The 20,588-nt window shown below is 43.9% G+C and overlaps 1 protein-coding gene across 4 annotated transcripts in view; it reads right to left on the reverse strand.

Moving 5' to 3' along the window:
• The window catches only part of LOC106612187 (caskin-2), an 88,719-nt gene that overhangs the window by 18,764 nt on the left and 49,367 nt on the right, over nt 1-20,588 (reverse strand). For 3 of the 4 annotated variants that reach the window (XM_014213141.2, XM_014213164.2, XM_014213154.2), the window contains exons 3-7: nt 16,811-16,862; nt 13,991-14,088; nt 13,444-13,589; nt 12,108-12,203; nt 5,667-5,800 (exon numbers count right to left, since the gene is read on the reverse strand). In XM_014213141.2, coding sequence (XP_014068616.1) covers nt 5,667-5,800; nt 12,108-12,203; nt 13,444-13,589; nt 13,991-14,088; nt 16,811-16,862 — 526 coding nt within the window. Of the gene's footprint in view, nt 1-5,666; nt 5,801-12,107; nt 12,204-13,443; nt 13,590-13,990; nt 14,089-16,810; nt 16,863-20,470 lie in introns of all 4 variants that reach the window. The other variant, XM_014213148.2, reaches the window with a different exon arrangement.

Genomic DNA, 20,588 nt, shown 5'->3' on the forward strand with positions numbered 1-20,588 from the left:
GTACAGGAGGAGAGGAGGGTACAGGAGGAGAGGGTAGAGGAGAGAAGGGGAGAGGAGGGTAGAGAAGGAGGAGAGGGTAGAGAAGGAGAGGAGGGTAGAGGAGGAGAGGGTAGAGGAGGGTAGAGGAGGAGAGGGTAGAGGAGGAGAGAGTAGAGGAGAGAAGGGGAGAGGAGGAGAGGGTAGAGGAGGAGAGGAGGGTAGAGGAGGAGAGGGTAGAGAAGATGAGGGTAGAGGAGATGAGAGGAGGATAGAGGAGAGGAGGGAAAAATAAGAGGAATAGAAGAAGGGGAGAGAGAAAGAGGAGGAGGAGAGGGAAGAGCGGAGGTGAGACGTAGGAAGCAGTGGGAAAAAGAGTGGAGGAGAAGAGGAGAGAGGAGATGGAAGAAGAGGAGGAATGAAGAAAGGAGTAAAGAGGAGAGCTGGTTACTCAACATCTTTATAAGAGTATAATAATCAGTATAATAATCAGTATAATAATCACATTGGGCTGAAGTAAAAGGGAAGCTGAAAACAGACTGCAAACTAACTCTTTTCTAAGACCTTCCATCCCCCCATTCACAAAAATAAGCAACCCACACAGCTTAAAGTGGGAGGAATCTGTATGAGGAACCAAAGTCTCACAAATGTAGTAGAGAAGGTGCAAAAGTGTGCATCCCAAATGGCACCCTAGTCCCTATATAATGAACTACTTTTGACCAGCGCCTAAAGGGAATACAGTGACAGGTTTTACAAACATGAACCTTTCGACCAAGCTCAAGTCAACAGTGGAAAAGAGACACCCCACTGGGAACAGATGTCAGTTCAACATTAAGTTGAAATTTACATTTGGCTGAGTTGTCAACTAACGTGAAATTAACCAACAATTTCACCCTATCATTGGATTGAGGTTAAAAGATGGTAGAAATAAAAGCGAAATTCCCTTAAGTTGATGACTTTTTGCAAATCCAATCAATTTTCTAAGTTGATTTAACATCATCAAATATAATTTTTTGGTTGAAATTACGCGTAAACAACATTGATTCAACCAGTTTTTTTATTTAATTCTCTCTCTCTCTCTCTCTCTCTCTCTCTCTCTCTCTCTCTCTCTCTCTCTCTCTCTCTCTCTCTCTCTCTCTCGATAGATAGATAGATAGATAGATAGATAGATAGATAGATAGATAGATAGATAGATAGATAGATAGATAGATAGATAGATAGATAGATAGATAGATAGATAAAGATATAATGAAATGTATACAAAAACCCCGAAAAAGATTGAATATTTACATGGGACAAAACAAACTAACACGACTAGCGCCATATGGGGGGAAAAAAACAAAACTGTCTGTCTGTCTGTCTGTCTGTCTGTCATTGGCAGCAGAGAACTGGAAGGAACGGCGGCAAAAGTAGGTGTTGGCTTTGGGGATGACCAGTGAAATATACCTGCTGGAGCGCATGCTACGGGTGGGTGTTGCAATGGTGACCAGTGAGCTGAGATAAGGCGAAGCTTTACCGAGCAAAGACTTATAGATGACCTGGAGCCAGTCGGTTTGGCAACGAATATGTAGCGAGGACCAGCCAACAAGAGCATACAGGTTGCAGTGGTGAGTTGTATATGGGGCTTTGGTGACAAAACGGATGGCACTGTGATAGACTGCATCCAATTTTCTGAGTAGAGTGTTGGAGGCTATTTTGTAAATGACATCGCCGAAGTCAAGGATAGTCAGTTTTACGAGGGTATGTTTGGCAGTGAAAAAGGCTTTGTTGCGAAATAGGAAGCCGATTCTAGATTTAACTTTGAATTGGAGATGCTTAATGTGAGTCTGGAAGGAGAGTTTACAGTCTAGCCAGACACCTAGGTATTTATAGTTGTCCACATATTCTAAGTCAGAACCGTCCAGAGTAGTGATGCTAGTCGAGCGGGCAGGTGCGGGCAGCGATAGGTTGAAGAGCATGCATTTAGTTTTACTAGCATTTAAGAGCAGTTGGAGGCCACGGAAGGAGTGTTGTATGGCGTTGAAGCTCATTTGGAGGTTTGTTAACACAGTGTCCAAAGAAGGGCCAGATGTATACAGAATGGTGTTGTCTGCGTAGAGGTCGATCAAAGAATCACCAGCAGCAAGAGCGACATCATTGATATACACATAGAAAAGAGTCAGCCCGAGAATTGAACCTTGTGGCACCCCCATAGAGACTGCCAGCGGTCCGGACAACAGGCCCTCCGATTTGACACACTGAACTCTATCTGAGAAGTAGTTAGTGAACCAGGCGAGGCAGGCATTAGAGAAACCAAGGCTGTTGAGTCTGCCGATAAGAATGCGGTGATTGACAGAGTCAAAAGCCTTGGCCAGGTCGATGAAGACGGCTGCACAGTACTGTCTTTAATCGATGGCGGTTATGATATCGTTTAGGACCTTGAGCGTGGCTGAGGTGCACCCGTGACCAGCTCGGAAACCAGATTGCATAGCGGAGAATGTACGGTGGGATTTGAAACGGTCGGTGATCTGTTTGTTCACTTGGCTTTCGAAGACTTTAGAAAGGCAGGGTAGGATAGATATAGGTCTGTAACAGTTTGGGTCTAGAGTGTCTCCCCCGTTTGAAGTGGGGGATGACCGCGGGCGCTTTCCAATCTTTAGGAATCTCAGATGATACGAAAGAGAGGTTGAACAGACTAGTAATAGGGGTTGCAACAATGGCGGCGGATAATTTTAGGAAGAGAGGGTCCAGATTGTTTATCCCAGCTGATTTGTAAGGATCCAGATTTTGCAGCTCTTTCAGCTGTAGAAAAATGCTTATTGATATTCTCGATTATCGTGGATTTATCAGTGGTGACAGTGTTTCCTAGTCTCAGTGCAGTGGGCAGCTGGGAGGAGGTACTCTTATCCTCCATGGACTTTACAGTGTCCCAAAACTTTTTGGAATTAGTGATGCAGGATGCAAATTTCTGTTTGAAAAAGCTAGCCTTTGCTTTCTTAACTGACTGTGTGTATTGGTTCCTGACTTCCCTGAAAAGTTGCATATCGCGGGGACTAATCGATACTAGTGCAGTACGCCACAGGGTGTTTTTGTGCTGGTCAAGGGCAGTCAAGTCTGGAGTGAACCAAGGGCTATATCTGTTCTTAGTTCTACATTTTTTGAAAGGGGCATGCTTATTTATGATGGTGAGGAAAGCACTTTTAAAGAACAACCAGGCATCCTTTACTGACGGGATGAGGTCAATATCCTTCTAGGATACCCGGGCCAAGTCGATTAGAAAGGCCTGCTCGCAGAAGTGTTTTCAGGAGCGTTTGACAGTGATGAAGGGTGGTCGTTTGACCGCGACCCATAACGGATGCCGGCAATGAGGCAGTGATCGCTGAGATCCTGGTTGAAAACAACAGAGGTGTTTACAGATTTGGGGTTGTACCTGGTAGGTTCCTTGATCATTTGTGTGAGATTGAGGGCATCTAGTTTAGACTGTAGGATGGCCGGGGTGTTAAGCATATCCAAATTTAGGTCACCTAGCAGTACGAACTCTGACGATAGATGGGGGGGCAATCAATTCACATATGGTGTCCAGGGCACAGCTGGGAGCTGAGGGGGGTCAATAACAAGCGGCAACAGTGAGGGACTTATTTCTGGAGAGATGGATCTTTAAAAGTAGAATCTCAAACTGTTTGGGAATAGACCTGGATAGTATGACAGAACGCTGCAGGCTATCTCTACAGCAGTTAGCAGTTCTGTCTTGATGGAAAATGTTGTAATTGGGAAATGTCAGAATTTTTGGTGGCCTTCCTAAGCCAGGATTCAGACACGGCTAGGACATCAGGGTTGGCGGAGTGTGCTAAAGCAGTGAATAAAGCAAACTTAGGGAGGAGGCTTCTGATGTTAACATGCATGAACCCAAGGCTTTTACGGTTGCAGAAGTGAGCAAATGAGAGCGCCTGGGGACACACAGGGCCTCGGTTAACCTCTACATCACCAGAGGAACAGAGGAGGAGTAGGATGAGGGTACGGCTGAAGGCTATAAGAACTGGTTGTCTATTGCTTTGGGAAACAGAGAATAAAAGGAGCAGATTTCTGTGCGTGGTAGAATAGATTCAGGGCCTAGTGTACAGACAAGGGTATGGTAGGGTGCGAGTACAGTGGGGTTAACCTAGGCATTGAGTGACGATGAGAGAGGTTGCATCTCTGGAGGTCCCAGTTAAGCCAGGTGCGGTCTCCGAATATGTTGGGGGGTGGGCCAAGGGGGCTATCTGAGGCATGTTGAGCAGGACTAGGGGCTCCACAGTAAAATAAAACAATGAGAGCTGCCCTAAACATCAGTATACAAGGCATATTGACATCAGAGAGAGGCATAAAGCAATCACAGGTGTTGATTGGGAGAGCTAAGACAACATCGGGTAAACAGCTAAGACAACAACAACGGGTAAATGGCGATGAATGGGCAGAGAGGGTCAGTTAGCTACACACAGGGCCTGAGTTCGAGGCTGGGGCCGACAGATAAACAAAATGAAGTACCAGCAGGCATCAGCTGTGTAGCTGAGTGATCATAGGGTCCAATGCAATAGATGAAACAAGTAGCCGTTTGGTAGTCGATTACTGCGCTAGGCGAGCGCGAGACACAGCGCTCAGGAAGCTAGCGGGCCGGGGCTAGCAGATGGATCATCACTGACGCAGAGGCCGGTTGACAGCACATCGGCCGAATTACGTCAGCAGACCAGTCGTGATGGATCGGCGGGGCTCCATGTCGACGAAGGGTCCAGGCCAATTGGCAAAAGAGGTATTGTAGTTGGTGTACTTCGTTTGCTAGCCGGGAGATGGGCCTAGCTCGAGGCTAACTGGTGCATGCTTTTAGACAAGGGCGTTAGCCACAATAGCCACTCGGTAGCAGCTAGCTAGCTGCGAAGATCCGGTGTAATTGTCCTAGCCAGAGCTTGAGGCAGGAATCCGGTGATGTAGTGGAAAGAAAAGCAGTTCGATATGCTAAGGGCTAATATCGTGCTGTGCAGATTGGCAGGTATTATCTGGGCTATAGCGGCTGGTGTCCGAGCTAAAGGTAAAGACCGCTAGCAGTGGCTAACAATGACTAGTAGCTAATTAGCAGGTTAGCTTCTGATGGCTAGCTGCTGATGGAGGTTCCAGTTATAAGGTCTAAGAAATAGCAGATCCGTACCACATTGGGTGAGGCGGGTTGCAGGAAGGTATATTTAATTCGAAAATGGAAAAAAGAGATTGAAATATAATGCAATGTATACAACAACAAAAAAATGAAAAAGACTGAATATTTACATGGGACAAAAAAACTAACACGTCTTACTGCTGCGCCATCCTGGGGGGGGGAAAAAATGAAATAATAATATATATATGTCTCTATATATGTCTGTCTCTCTCTATATATATATATATATATATATATATATATATATATCTTTCTATCTTTCTTTCTTTTTTGTCTCTCTGCCCCCACCCCTCTCGCTCTTTTCGCCATATCTAATTTGGGAGTAAAATTCCACAGCAGCAGAATGTGTAACACGGATAGAGGGAACCTCATAACCTCTTGGGAATGTGGTGATTTAAGTAGGAAGGGAATCATTAACAGCATGTAAGAGACCCTGGAGGTTATGGGGTTCGAGGGTGGAGATCCCACTTACGCAATGTCAACACACACGCACACACACACGGTTAAGGACAGCTACTCCTCTCACCTGATGATGTCTTTGTGTCCATTGCGAGCGGCCAGGTGAAGGGGTGTGTTGGAGGAGGCAGAGTCTAGACCGTCTAGCCCCTCCCCCTCCAACAGAGCTACCACCATGTTACTGCTCAATAACAACTGAGCCACCTGAGAGAGAGAGAGAATGAGGGAGAGAGAGAGAGAGAATGAGGGAGAGAGAGAGAGAGAGAGTGAGACAAAGAGAGACAGAGCGAGACAGAAAGACACAGAGAGAAAGGGAGAGAGAGAGAGAGACAAAGAGAGAGAGAAGGGTGTAGAGATATAGAAAAGGTGAAGCATAAAGGAGCAAAAGAGAGAGATGAAAGTATGGAGAAAGAGAGAGATAAGCTTAGTATCAGTGAAAGTCAAAATGGACACCTTTCATTTGTGTATTCCAGTGGTGGAAAAAGTACCCAATTGCCATACAATAACTCAAGTAAAAGTGAAAGTCACCCAGTAATATAAGAGTACATATAACTGCTAATAAACTCAGCAAAAAAAGAAATGTCCCTTTTTCAGGACCCTGTCTTTCAAAGATAATTCGTAAAAATCCAAATAACTTCACAGATCTTCATTGTAAAATGCTTTTATAATGAACCATAAACCATTTCCCATGCCTTTCTACTGACTCTACTGAAAAACACCAAAAGAAAGATGCCCAGGGTCCCTTCTCATCTGCGTGAACGTGCCTTAGGCATGCTGCAAGGAGGCAGATGTGGACAGGGCAATAAATTGCAATGTCCGTACTGTGAGACACCTAAGACAGCGCTACAGGGAGACAGGACGGATAGCTGATCATCCTCGCAGTGGCAGACCATGTGTAACAACACCTACACAGGATCAGTACATCTGAACATCACACCTGCGGGACAGGTACAGGATGGCAACAACAACTGCCCGAGTTACACCAGGAACGCATAATCCCTCCATCATTGCTCAGACTGTCCGCAATAGGCTGAGAGAGGCTGGACTGAGGGCTTGTTGTAAGACTGTTGTAAGGCAGGTCCTCACCAGACATCACCGGCAACAACGTTGCCTATGGGCACAAACCCACCGTCGCTGGACCAGACAGGACTGGCAAAAAGTCGCGGTTTTGTCTCACCAGGGGTGATGGTCGGATTCGCATTTATCGTCGAAGGAATGAGCGTTACACCGAGGCCTGTACTCTGGAGCGGGATCAATTTGGAGGTGGAGGGTCCGTCATGGTCTGGGGCGGTGTGTCACAGCATCATCGGACTGAGCTTGTTGTCATTGCAGGCAATCTCAATGCTGTGCGTTACAGGGAAGATATCCTCTTTCCTCATGTGGTACCATTCCCACAGGCTCATCCTGACATGAGCTTCCAGCATGACAATGTAGAGCCCGGATCTCAATCCCATTGAGCACGTCTCGGGACCTGTTGGATCGGAGGGTGAGGGCTAGGGCCATTCCTCCCAGAAATGTCTGGGAACTTGCAGGTGCCTTGGTGGAAGAGTGGGGTAGCATCTCACAGCAAGAACTGGCAAATCTGGTGCAGTCCATGAGGAGGAGATGCACTGCAGTACAGCTGGTGGCCACACCAGATACTGACTGTTACTTTTTACATATTATTCCATTTCTGTTAGTCACATGTCTGTGGAACTTGTTCAGTTTATGTCTCAGTTGTTGAATCTTATGTTCAAACAAATATTTACCCATGTTAAGTTTGCTGAAAAAGAAACGCAGTTGACAGTGAGAGGACGTTTCTTTTTTTGCTGAGTTTATATACTTAAGTATCAAAAGTAAAAGTATAAATCATTTCACATTCTTTATATTAAGAAAACCAAACTGCACAAATTCCTTGTTATTTAAATTTACGGATAGCGAGGGGCACATTCCAACACTCAGACATCATTCACAAACGAAGCGTGTGTTTAGTGAGTCCATCAGATCAGAGGCTGAGGATGACCAGGGATGTTTTCTTGATAAGTGTGTGAATTAGACCATTTTCCTGTTCTGCTAAGCATTCAAAATGTAACGAGTACTTGTGGGTGTCAGGGAAAATGTATGGAGTAAAAAGTACATTGTCTTCTTAAGGAATGTTGTGAAGTAAAAGTTGTCAAAAATATAATTAGTAAAGTAAAGTACCGACACCCCCAAAAAACGACTTAAGTAGTACTTTAAAGTATTTTTACTAAATACTTTACACCACTTGTGTATTCCATACATGTACATTTTATGGGGCCACCTAAGTGCACATAAAACCTGCCTAGCAACTGTCCATGCGCTGGGTGTCTAAAGATACCCCTAGTACCGTAACAAAGACGCTTACTGAGAGGGGGAGAAGGAGAGGGAAAGGGGGAAAAGAGAGAGACTACAGTAATAAAGACCTTAACTGACTCAGCGTTACAGCCTAAAGCCTGTTGTTATGCTATTCACAGGGCCAGAAGATTACTGACGTGTCTGTCTGTCTTGCGTGCGTGCGTGAATTCAACTTTGGCTAAATCTAAAAAACAGGCACAGCTATACATTTCATGACAACTGTGACAGAGAAACATACTGCACTGCAAAATCTCTCTCACTCGTGTGTGTGTGTGTGTGTGTGTGTGTGTGTGTGTGTGTGTGTGTACGCCTGTGTGCATGCATCGGTGTGTGTGTGTTTGTGCGAGAGAGTGTGTATGTGCGTGCGTGTATGCGTGTTTGTGTGTTCCTGTCCGGGGAGCAAAACTGAAACCCATTTCCCTTTAGCTGAAACAGGCTTATTTTAGCTGCTAGTTCATTTTAGCTGGTAATTCATCTAAGCTATGTAAGATGTTTGACATAGGCCTACCCCCTCTATCCATCACACACCCTCTGTGAGACATGGACAAACATACACACACACTATCACCACTTACACTGGCCTTTGATCATTGTAATGTCTATGGGTTGTGCGTGTTAAGTGTGGGTTAAACGGAGGTATTGTGCCATATATATCTACAGTTTATTACAGTTTTTTCTCAATCGCGTACACAAATGTTTTGGAACAATATTTTCAATTTTCAAAACAGAGTTCACAGACGTCTGTGGCCTTTTGCAAAACAAAATGCGTTTTCAAAATGTAGTTGCCTTCTCAAATAAATACATTCATCAAAACTATATTATACCGTCACAATACATTCATCAAAACTATATTATACCGTCACAATACATTCATCAAAACTATATTATATCGTCATAACACATTCATCAAAACTATATTATACCGTGATAATAGATTCATCAAAACTATATTATACAGTCATAATAGATTCATCAAAAGAATACAACTGCCTGCCAAAAGATTAATGCAACCTTTTTTTATCTACTTTTACCCAGTAGATCAATACATTTTCTTAGCGGTCACCAAATCATGATGATCAAAATTGGAAGTACATCTATCCAAAGCTGCAGAATTATGGGAAATGACTCTCCTTTTTTTGCATATCTTACTAAACAAATTTCATACACATCCAATCAAATATTATTCCAATAAAAAAATAAGCACATTGTGTGCAGGGTTCATTTAGGATTCATTAATCACAATCCAATTCCATGTATTCAATACAAAGGCTGGTTTGCTCATCGTTTTGTAGACATTTCATTGGCACAAGGAAACACTGTCCACAATAGAAATAAGGAAAGGTGAATACAATGGAGGAACACAAGTGACATGAATGTATAGGCCTCAATCCACACCAAAGCAAAGCTCTGTAATGGAATGTTGAAGATGATGACTTAGGAGTAAACCAAAGTTACATAGAAGAAACCAATTTTATTCTCTGCATGTCTGGACTATTGTAAAGAATCTGAACAATTAGACGGTCCCCATTGCCTAGAGATCTTTCCTGGCTACCCCTACCCCGGTCAACAGCTCTGCACCCCCACATCAACTTGCCAAAGCCTCCCCCATTTCTCCTTCACCCAAATCCAGACAGCTGATGTTCTGAAAGAGCTGCAATATCTGGACCCCTACAAATCAGCTGGGCTAGACAATCTGGACCCTCTCTTTCTAAAATTATCCAACGCAATTGCTGCAACCCCTATTACTAGGCTGTTCAACTTCTCTTTCGTATCGTCTGAGATCCCTAAAGATTGGAAAGCTGCCACGGTCATCCCCTCTTCAAAGGGGGTGACACTCTAGAACCAAACTTTTACAGACCTATATCTATCCTACCCTGCCTTTCTAAAGTCTTTGAAAGCCAAGTTAACAAACAGATCACCGACCATTTCGAATCCCACCGTACCTTCTCCGCTATGCAATATGGTTTCCGAGCTGGTCATGGGTGCACCTCAGCCACGCTCAAGGTCCTAAACGATATCATAACCACCATCGATAAAAGACAATACTGTGCAGCTATATTCATCGACCTGGCCAAGGCTTTCGACTCTGTCAATCACCGCATTCTTATTGGCAGACTCAACAGCCTTGGTTCCTCAAATGACCGCCTCGCCTGGTTCACCAACTACTTCTCAGACAGAGTTCAGTGTGTCAAATTGGAGGGCCTGTTGTCTGGACCTCTGGCAGTCTCTATGGGTGTGCCACGGGGTTCAATTCTCGGGCCGACTCTTTTCTCTGTATACATCAATGATGTTGGTGATTCTCTGATCCACCTCTACGCAGACGACACCATTCTGTATACATCTGGCCCTTCTTTGGACACTGTGTTAACAAACCTCTAGACGAGCTTCAACGCCATACAACACCACTTCCGTGGCCTCCAACTGCTCTTAAATGCAAGCAAAACTAAATACATGCTCTTCAACTGATCACTGCCCGCACCCGACAGCCCGTCTAGCATCAATACTCTGGTCGGTATTGATATAGAATATGTGGACAACTACAAATACCTAGATGTCTGGTTAGACTGTAAACTCTCCTTCCAGACTCACATTAAGCATCTCCAATCCAAAATTAAATCTAGAATCGGCTTTCTATTTCGCAACAAAGCCTCCTTCACTCATGCTGCCAAACATACCCTCGTAAAACTGACTATGCTACCGATCCTTGACTTCGGCAATGTCATTTACAAAATAGCCTCCAACACTCTACTCAGCAAATTGGATGTAGTCTATCACAGTGCCATCCGTTTTGTCACCAAAGCCCCATATACTACCCACCACTGTGACCTGTACGCTCTCGTTTGCTGGTCCTCACTTAATTTTCGTCGTCAAACCCACTGGCTCCAGGTCATCTATAAGTCTTTGCTAGGTAAAGCCCCGCCTAATCTCAGCTCACTGGTCACCATAGCAGCACCCACCCGTAGCACGTGCTCCAGCAGGTATATTTCACTGGTCACCCCCAAAGCCAACTCCCCCTTTGGACGCCTTTCCTTCCAGTTCTCTGCTGCCAATGACAGGAACAAATTGCAAAAATCACTGAAGCTGGAGACTTATATCTCCCTCACTAACTTTAAGCATCAGCTGTCAGAGCAGCTTACCGATCATTGCACCTGTACACAGCACATCTGTAAATAGCCCATCAAACTACCTCATCCCCATATAGTTTTTTTTCTTCTTTTTCTCCTTTGCACCCCAGTATCTCTACTTCCACATTCATCTTCTGCACATCTATCACTCCGGTGTTTATTTGCTAAATTGTAATTATTTTGCCACTATGGCATATTTATTGCCTTTCCTCCCTAATCTTACTACATTTGCACACACTGTATATAGACTTTTCTATTGTGTTATTGACTGTACGTTTGTTTATCCCATGTGTAACTCTGGGTTATTTGTGTCGCACTGCTTTGCTCTATCTTGGCCAGGTCGCAGTTGTAAATGGCCTACCTGGTTCTCAACTGGCCTACCTGGTTAAATAAAGGTAAATAAAAATAAAAATAAATAAAAATAAATTGTACTTGGTATGATACTGATGAGATGCTTTAGAATTTCATGCAGGAGTATTTACTGATTTCCGGAAACAGTGAATACTACTGCACACATTTCTCTTCTGATGAAAATAATGTGTTAATATTCTGTGAACAAAACACTTAACAGTGTATTTTGTAGTCACTGGTGACATTTGTATTTAATGTTTTGCAAAATGTGATCTAAGATATGCAAGTCAGATACAAGGGAAAGAAAAGGATCTGAAGTTCTGTAAATGTATTTGAACAATTGATCATTGCTGTTCTGCTATAGATACGTTTCAACAGATCCAAAAAGTGCTTGTACGCGATTGAGAAAAACTGTAACTAACATATATGAAAATATGCCCTTTAGAGGAGGCTGGTGGGTGGAGATGTAGGAGGATGGGCTCATTGTAATAGCTGGACTGAAATTAATTGAACGGTATCAAACACATGGAAACCATGAGTTAGATGTGTTTGATACCTTTCCATACTATCCATTTCATCCATTGCAATGAGCCCGTCCTCCTACATCTCTACCCACCAGCCTCCTCTGCCACACACACATATGCTTACCATAAAATACACAAACACACTCACTGACTCACCTTGAGTCTGCCAAACTCGCAAGCCAGGTCCAGAGGGGTCTTGTTGGCTTTGTTCAACAGACATGGATTAGACTGGTGCTGGAGTAACATCTCAGACTGATGGAGAGAGTGGAGAGGAGAGGGGGAGGGAGAAAGAGGAGGAGAGGGGGAGGGAGAGAGAGGAGAAAGGGGAGACAGAGAGGAGAGGGGGGATAGAGAGGAGAAAGGGGGGACAGAGAGGAGAGGGGGGATAGAGAGGAGAAAGGGGGGACAGAGAGGAGAGGGGGGTGGAGAGGAGAGAGGGGGGACAGAGAGGAGAGGGGGGATAGAGAGGAGAAAGGGGGGACAGAGAGGAGAGGGGGGTGGAGAGGAGAGAGGGGGGACAGAGAGGAGAGGGGGTGGAGAGGAGAGAGGGGGGACAGAGAGGAGAGGGGGGATAGAGAGGAGAAAGGGGGGACAGAGAGGAGAGGGGGGTGGAGAGGAGAGAGGGGGGACAGAGAGAGATAAGAAAGAGAGAGAGAGAGAAAGGAGATAAATAAACATAACATTCTGACATTTCATCACCACGGCAAGCAGAGAGAGGCATCAGGATCTTAGCTCAGGGCTAAAGCAGTAGTCCTAACAGGGCTTCCATTACTAGGGTCAATAAATTCCCTGGTTTTCCCAAAATCCCGGATGGAAGGTTCCCGGAATCAGGAGGGAATAAGCAGGAAATCCAGATTCCTCCAACCAGGACTTTTATAGAAAATTCCTGTAATTTTGCGACCCTATACATTACAGAGAAATACCTCTGGCTTTGTTAATGTTCCTGCTTTGTCCACACACAATACAATACCTCAGTAGTCTCCATGACCAGTTATGCTGCTGCATGTATGTTTGTGCGTTTCGTGTGTGTGTGCATGTGTGTGGGTGCGTGAACACACCTCTCAGGTAGACTCCCTACTTGTGTATTAAAGACACCCAATACACATATTCCTCCTTCCTCCCATTAGTCTCAATATGTCACCCAGGGAACCCAGTGCTGACCTGATCATGTCATGTAGTTACTATAGAGCTCTGTCGGGTTGGCTGCCCTCTCCTTTCACTCACCCTGACACCTAATGTACCCAATCTGTGTCACGCTGTCACACCTGAAAACACTATATACACACTGATACTGAGTGAAGGTGTGTGTGGTGAGGCCTCTTACCAGTGTGTAATCCTTCCAAATATCGAACCATGTCTCTGAGTTGATAAGGGTCAACTGTGTGTGTGTGTGTGTGTGTGTGTGTGTGTGTGTGTGTGTGTGTGTGTGTGTGTGTGTGTGTGTGTGTGTGTGTGTGTGCGTGTGTCTGTCTGCGTTTGTGTGTGTACTCACCACCTGGTAGTGTCCATACTGTGCAGACAGGTGTAGAGGTATCTGTCCATCCTGTGACGGTGTGTTAACTGATGCTCCAGCTCTTAGTAGCAGCAACACAGAGTCAGCTTTACCCTGCCACGCTGCATAGTGGAGCGGACGCATACCTAGAGAGAGAGACAGACACCGAGAGACAGAGAGGGGGAAGTAGGGAGGGAGAGAGAGAGAGAAGTAGGGAGGGAAGGAGAGAGGAGATGGAAGAAGAGAGAGATAAAAAGAGTAAAAATAGTATAAGAGAGGGTTAGTTAGGAAAAGATAGAGTTGAAAAGAGATAGACAGAGGGGACTCCCAACAAGAATCCCATGAAAGCTCATGAAGGAGCCAAACAATGTAAGGTGTAATCCAGGACTGGCTTTTGTTCTGTTTGCCAAAACAAGTGGCAGAGTGACCGCTTTGGAGTTTTTTTCGAATCCCAGATTGCCCCTTTAATGACTTGTGCTGTTGTATTACCCGTTTATAACTGTTCATAAGTGTTTATACCCACTTATAAGAGCTTATAACTTCTCACCATTGGTGTCTTTGATGTCCACAGTGGCTTGAGCCTCCAGTAATAGAGACAGCAGTTCAGTGGTGCCCGTTAGAGCTGCATGGTGTAACGCTGAAAACCTGGGGAAGAGAGAGAGGGAAGAGAGAGAGATAAAGAGAGGTGGGGGGGTAGAGAGAGAGAGACGGGGAGAGGGACAGAGAGAGAGAGAGAGAGAGAGAGAGAGAGAGAGAAAGAGATAGAGCATTAATATGGTTCCATCCACTCTGTTGTTACTACTACAGTAATTGTCTAGGAATATTCTAGAAGCGTGTGCAGCCTCCATACTCCATACAGACTCTATATTTCCAGTACTGTCCAACAGTGCCTGGTGTAAGGAGTCCTTCCCCTCTTAGGTAGTTGTGGAGGTTTTCCAGGGTGAAATGAGTCTGCCATAGTCTGGACAGAGAGGCTATAAATCTACCTGATGACTTTACAGGAGGTGAGCCTTCATCAGAACACACTAGCAGACGATGGCAGGACGGTGTGTGTGCGTGTGTGTTTGTTTGTGTGTGTGTGTGTGTCAGGGGCAGTATATCCCACGAGGGACAAATTAAATGCATAAATTTGGGCCCTTCATTCCTGGAGAGCAGGGTGTTCTAGACAACAGTCGACTGTTGAATTACTGCCAGCCATGGAACACAGACACCTCCACTGTTCCAGCTCCAACCTGAAACCAAGGACCTGTGTCCAAACATAGCCATCTATACAGGGTACAAACTCTGACCAAGCGGCGTCCCAAATGGCAACCTATTCCCTATGTGGGCCCTGGTCAAAAGTAGTGCTCTATTCAGGTAATAAGGTGTCATTTAAGATGCAACCCAAGAACCACAACATACCTATCAATTTAGTATCAATAAGCTGGGGGGAAATGTATTTGGGATAATCATTTTACATTTACATTTTAGTCATTTAGCAGACGCTCTTATCCAGAGCGACTTACAAATTGGTGCATTCACCTTATAATATCCAGTGGAACAACCACTTTACAATAGTGCATCTAAATCTTTTAAGGGGGGGGTTAGAAGCATTACTTTATCCTATCCCAGGTATTCCTTGAAGAGGTGGGGTTTCAGGTGTCTCCGGAAGGTGGTGATTGACTCCGCTGTCCTGGCGTCGTGAGGGAGCTTGTTCCACCATTGGGGTGCCAGAGCAGCGAACAGTTTTGACTGGGCTGAGCGGGAACTGTGCTTCCTCAGAGGTAGGGAGGCGAGCAGGCCAGAGGTGGATGAACGGAGTGCCCTTGTTTGTATTTCAACTCAAGTATGGGAGAGTACTATGAAATGTGCTTGTGCATAGGTATGTGTGTGTGTCAGGAGACTGGGTTCAGTGCTGGTTCACTGAATACCTGGAGTATCAAGGACAGTAATACAGCCTCGCTCAGAGCAAAGTGATTTACAGTCATGCATTTTACTTACGGATGGTCCCGGGAATCGAACCCACTTTCCTGGCATTGCAAGCGCCATGCTCTGCCAACTGAGCTACAGAAGACCACGCACAGAAGCTATGATTGTTTCATAACCACTTAAAAAACGATATTCTGTGAATCTGTGACGATGGTTGGGAATGGGATCCAGTCATATAAGGTCTGAGTGTGTAAGGCTGCATCCCAAATGGCATCCTATTCCCCTAGGGGTCCTGGTGAAAAATAGGACCCTACATAGGGAATAGGGTACCATTTGGGATAAAGCCTGAGTGTGTGTATCAGTATCTGACTGCTGATTTCCAGACTGGAAGGCTCAATGTTTTGACCTGCCTGGTACTTAGTCAGATACACATCCATCCAGCTATCCAACTATGTCTCATCTGTCTGTTTTCACTCCTTTATTTATTTCTTTACAACCTTGTGTATCTCTCACTCCAACTTTCACTTGAGTCCTTTTCTATTAAGGTATCTTTACTTTAACTCAAGTATGACAATTGGGTACTTTTCCACCACTGGAAGACACAAATGAAATGTATCCATTTTGACTTTCACTGATACTAAGCTTATCTCTGTCTGTTTTATGTCTCTCTTTCTCCATCCTTCCATCTCTCTCTTTGCCTCCTTTACACTTCTCTCTCTCTCTCTCTCTCTCTCTCTCTCTCTCCCTCCCTCCCTCTCTCTCCCCCTCCACCTCTGCTGACTGAGTGTTGACTCATGGTGACTGGTCACTGTTAGCTCACCTCTCACTTCTTCCTTTCAGTCCCTCAGCACCACTATCATATATCACATCCCCCTCTCTCTTAAACAAATACACACCCACACACAGTCTGGTCTGTCTGTGTACAGGTGTGACTGGGTGGTGAGTAAATCTACATTGACACAAGATACAGATTAAATAACCGACCACAGACCACACCAGGCATGTACTTTCAATAGTCACATTAGCGATAATGACCATGTCAATCAAACTAAATGTTATTGAGTGAGTCTTGCTCTACAAACATTGATTGCATTCCTCTGAGCAAGAAAAGTGTTCAGAGAGGAAAAACCGCAAGTCCATCTAACTGACTCACGCACCTCAGTAAACAAAGACTAATGCTTGCTAGGCTTGGGCGGTATGCCGTATACTGGGGTATTCTGAAATATACGCCAGGTCATATTATCCCCAGCTCAGGGTTCCAGCTATACATTTGGTTTGTTAACTTGCTAGCTAAGTGGCTAACAACAAAAAAAAATCAAGTGGCTAAAAAATAGAAAATAGCGCCCCTTGTGTGCACTGTCGGTAATACTGAATACCCTGGTATGGTACAGGAACGGTATAAAGTTATGAAAATCTGGATACCACCCAACCCTAACGAACGCACACACTGATGTCTTACCCATCTGAGTCCTGATAGTTGATGTTCAGCCTCTTTGTGGAACTCAGCAACTCTGAAAAACAAAAGGAGGGAGGGAGGGAGGGAGGGAGGGAGGGAGGGAGGGAGGGAGGGAGGGAGGGAGGGAGGGAGGGAGGGAGGGAGGGAGGGAGGAAAAACATCATAAGGACCTATTTGTCTTTTCAACAGAATGCCTTAGTGAGCTTCCATCATGGAAAGGTCTCTGCGCACATTTCTCTTTTTTCTCCATCACTCGTTCCTGAAATAACAAGTCAGAATCATTGGAGGATGCTCCCCAAACTCTTTCTCTCTCTCTTCGATTTCATATGGTATTATGACAAAAATTTGCCAGCTGACAAATGAAATCTCAGTAATTCCCTATGAAAATGAAACACACCAATTCAACCTTCTTACTTGGCTTTTAGTCTGGCTCCAGATCTGTTGCTGAAGCAAACTCCTCTCTGGCGTTTTTATCTGCTACAATTCCAAACAAATATAAAGTAAAATCCAAAATTATTGGTGCCCTTGATAAAGATGAACAAAAAAGACTGTATGAAATAAATAATACAAATACTGAGCTATATTGTATGCACATAAAATGTGGATTATATAGTGACCTCCAAAAGTATAGCGACAGTGACACATCTGTATTTGAAATTATACAATGACTATGAGGTTAAAGTGCAGACTGTCAGCTTTAATCTGAGGCTATTTTCATTCATGAACTGTTTAGAAATTACAGCACTTTTTGGACATAGTCCCCCCCATTTTAGGGTACCAGAATTATTGGGACAAATTCACATACAGTATGTGTATTAAAGTAGTCAAAAGTTTAGTATTTGGTCCCATATTCCTAGAACGCAATCTTGGAGGCATTTGCTGTTTGTTTTGGTTTTGTTTCAGATTATTTTGTGCCCAATAGAAATGAATGGTAAATCATGTAGTGTCATTTTGGAGTCGCTTTTATTGTAAATAAGAATAGAGCATGTTTCTAAACACTCCTACATTAATGTGGATGCTACCATGATTACGGATAGTCCTGAATTACTCGTAAATAATGATGAGTGAGAAAGTTAAAGATGCACCAATATCATACCCCCCCAAAAATGCTAACCTCCCATTTTAATGTAATGGTGAGAGGTTAGCATGTCTTGGGGGTACAATATTTGTGCGTCTGTAACTTTCTCACTCAAGAAGGATGCATATGCTGAGTGCACAAAACATTAAGAACACCTTCCTAATATTGAGTCACACCCCCCTTTTGCCATCAGAACAGCCTCAATTCGTTGGGGCATGGACTCTACAAGGTGTTGAAAACGTTCCACAGGAATGTTGGCCCATGTTGACTCCAATGCTTCCCACAGTTGTGTCCAATTGGCTGGATGTCATTTGGGTGGTGGACCATTCTTGATACACATGGGAAACGGTTGAGCGTGGGGGTGGGGTGTCTACGAAGCTAACATATCGAATTGTTTTAAGATGGTCAGACCATGGAACACTTGGATATTTGATTTTGAATTTTACGACCCCTTTAGGTATCAAAAAATATACCCACGCTCAACCGTTTCCCATGTGTATCAAGAATGGTCCACCACCCAAATGACATCCAGCCAATTGGACACAACTGTGAGAAGCACTGGAGTCAACATGGGCCAACATCCCTGTGGAACGTTTTCAACACCTTGTAGAGTCCATGCCCCAACGAATTGAGGCTGTTCTGAGTGCAAAAGGGGGGTGTGCATTGAATAACACATTCATAAATGGCAACCAATACAGTAAAACATTTTATCATGAGGAATAAGGTTTTGAAGTGTCTGTCCTATATTTAGGAGATAAAAGAAAGCTCAGGAAAAATATATATATTTTTTCAGACGAATCCCGTGACCCTTGTGGGGAGTCGTAGAGCAAAACAGAGAACAACATTGTGTTCGTGAGAGTCTCCCCTTCATAATAGTTTGTAGGCCAAACCGTTCAGACGCTACAGATGTTTTGTAAAATGACCGATTTTTGGGACGATCTAACAAACACCTCTGTAACTCCACATAGGCAGATGTGGATTGAGCCCATGCAAAAAAAAAACTGATTTCTCTAGCTTAAACTGAAGGATTTTTATGGAGATTTTTTTTATTATGTTACTTAGATTGACTCACTGGTGTGTCAATAGACTCTTAAGGATTAACCTGTCTCCTCCCCTTCATCTACACTGATTAAAGTGGATTTTACAAGTAACATCAATAAGGGATCATAGCTTTCAACTGGTCAGTCTATGCCATGGAAAGTGCAGGTGTTTTTAATATTTTGTACACTCAGTGTATAGCAGTGGTCACCAACCTATTCTGAGTCAAGATCACTTTCTGAGTCAAAATGCAAGCTGAGATCTACAGCTCAGATTTTTTTAAACATGACTTTAAAAAAGTAAGCGTGTGCAACATTAACCGATTAAAAACAGTTCTGTATCAATGAGGTTTGTGCAGTAGGCTATAGGCCCAACACATTGTAACTTGGCTATGCATGAATTGCACTGCCAATGTTGTTATTCTCAGACCATTTAGAAATTATATTATATGCATGTTTATTAATTGTTTACGGTTCATTGAACAAGCATGGGAAACAGTGTATAAACCCTTTACAATGAAGATCTGTGCGGTTATTTGGATTTTTACGAATTATCTTTGAACGACAGGGTCCTGAAAAGGGGACATTTCTTTTTTTGCTGAGTTTATTACTTGTGAGTACAGCTGAGTGAGCATAATATTTATTTATTCAATTTTTCCTGGACTAATGGCCTGCATCTGATGGTCAGTCTGAGGGCAGGGAGGGAGCAGTAGTGAGGCTGCCTCTCACCAGACTCACCGTCCCTCCTGAACTTACCCATAAGAACAGCAGCTCTTTGCTGTATTCATTGAGTCTCTCTAGTCATGGCTTTAAAAAAGTCTTGAAATCTCACAGTATCACCTTTGCTGTGCGTTCGAGGCTTCTTTTTACAGTCTATGGCTCGAGGAAACTGTGCAAACAGGATGATCTGAGTTATCTTATTGGCCAGCGTGAGGCCTATAGGTGCTACGGCTGCTGAATCAAGTGCACCTACTACCAACAGCACGAAGCGATTAAAATAGGAAAGCGAGGCTTTACCATTGTTTTTTTTACAAAAATGTTTGGTGATCAACTAGAAATCAAGATTGACCGTTTGGTGACCATTGGTGTACAGCCTAGTGGTCTTTGACGTTATGGGGCTGTTTCTTTCTGGAAATATTCTGTTTGGAGGAATGGTTTAATATCCCTCCCAATGTGTTCTCAAATCTCATAAAACATTTTATAAAAAGGCTCAGCGCAGGAGGAGAGTGCCCTAGTATTGAAAACAGGGTTTCCAATCATTTTGACACCTATCTTGTTGAGAAGTTTCGTTATTACTTGTTAAACAAAATCTCTTTAGCTGAGAAATTGTATTAGTATAAAATAATATAATGTAAAAAAAAAAAAAAATGGAGCATACAATATAGCTCAGTATTTGTATTATTTATTTTATACAGTCTTTTCCCCTCATCTTTATCAAGGGTGCCAATCATTTGGGATGTGACTGTACATACGAATAGTCAGAGGAACTGATTGGCTAAAGCCCATACAGATCTTTGACCAGGCTGACTGTCCTAATAGTTGACTTACCCCACAGACACATTGCCACTTGCCCCATAACCTTGTCTACAGGTATTGGGTGCAAGTGTCTGGTGAACGACAGTACTTGCCCCATGCCTTCTCCTCTCAGTCTTCCTTTAGCGAATCA

This window comes from Salmo salar, chromosome ssa01, assembly GCF_905237065.1.
Source record: "Salmo salar chromosome ssa01, Ssal_v3.1, whole genome shotgun sequence".
Classification (NCBI taxonomy): Eukaryota; Metazoa; Chordata; class Actinopteri; order Salmoniformes; family Salmonidae; genus Salmo; species Salmo salar.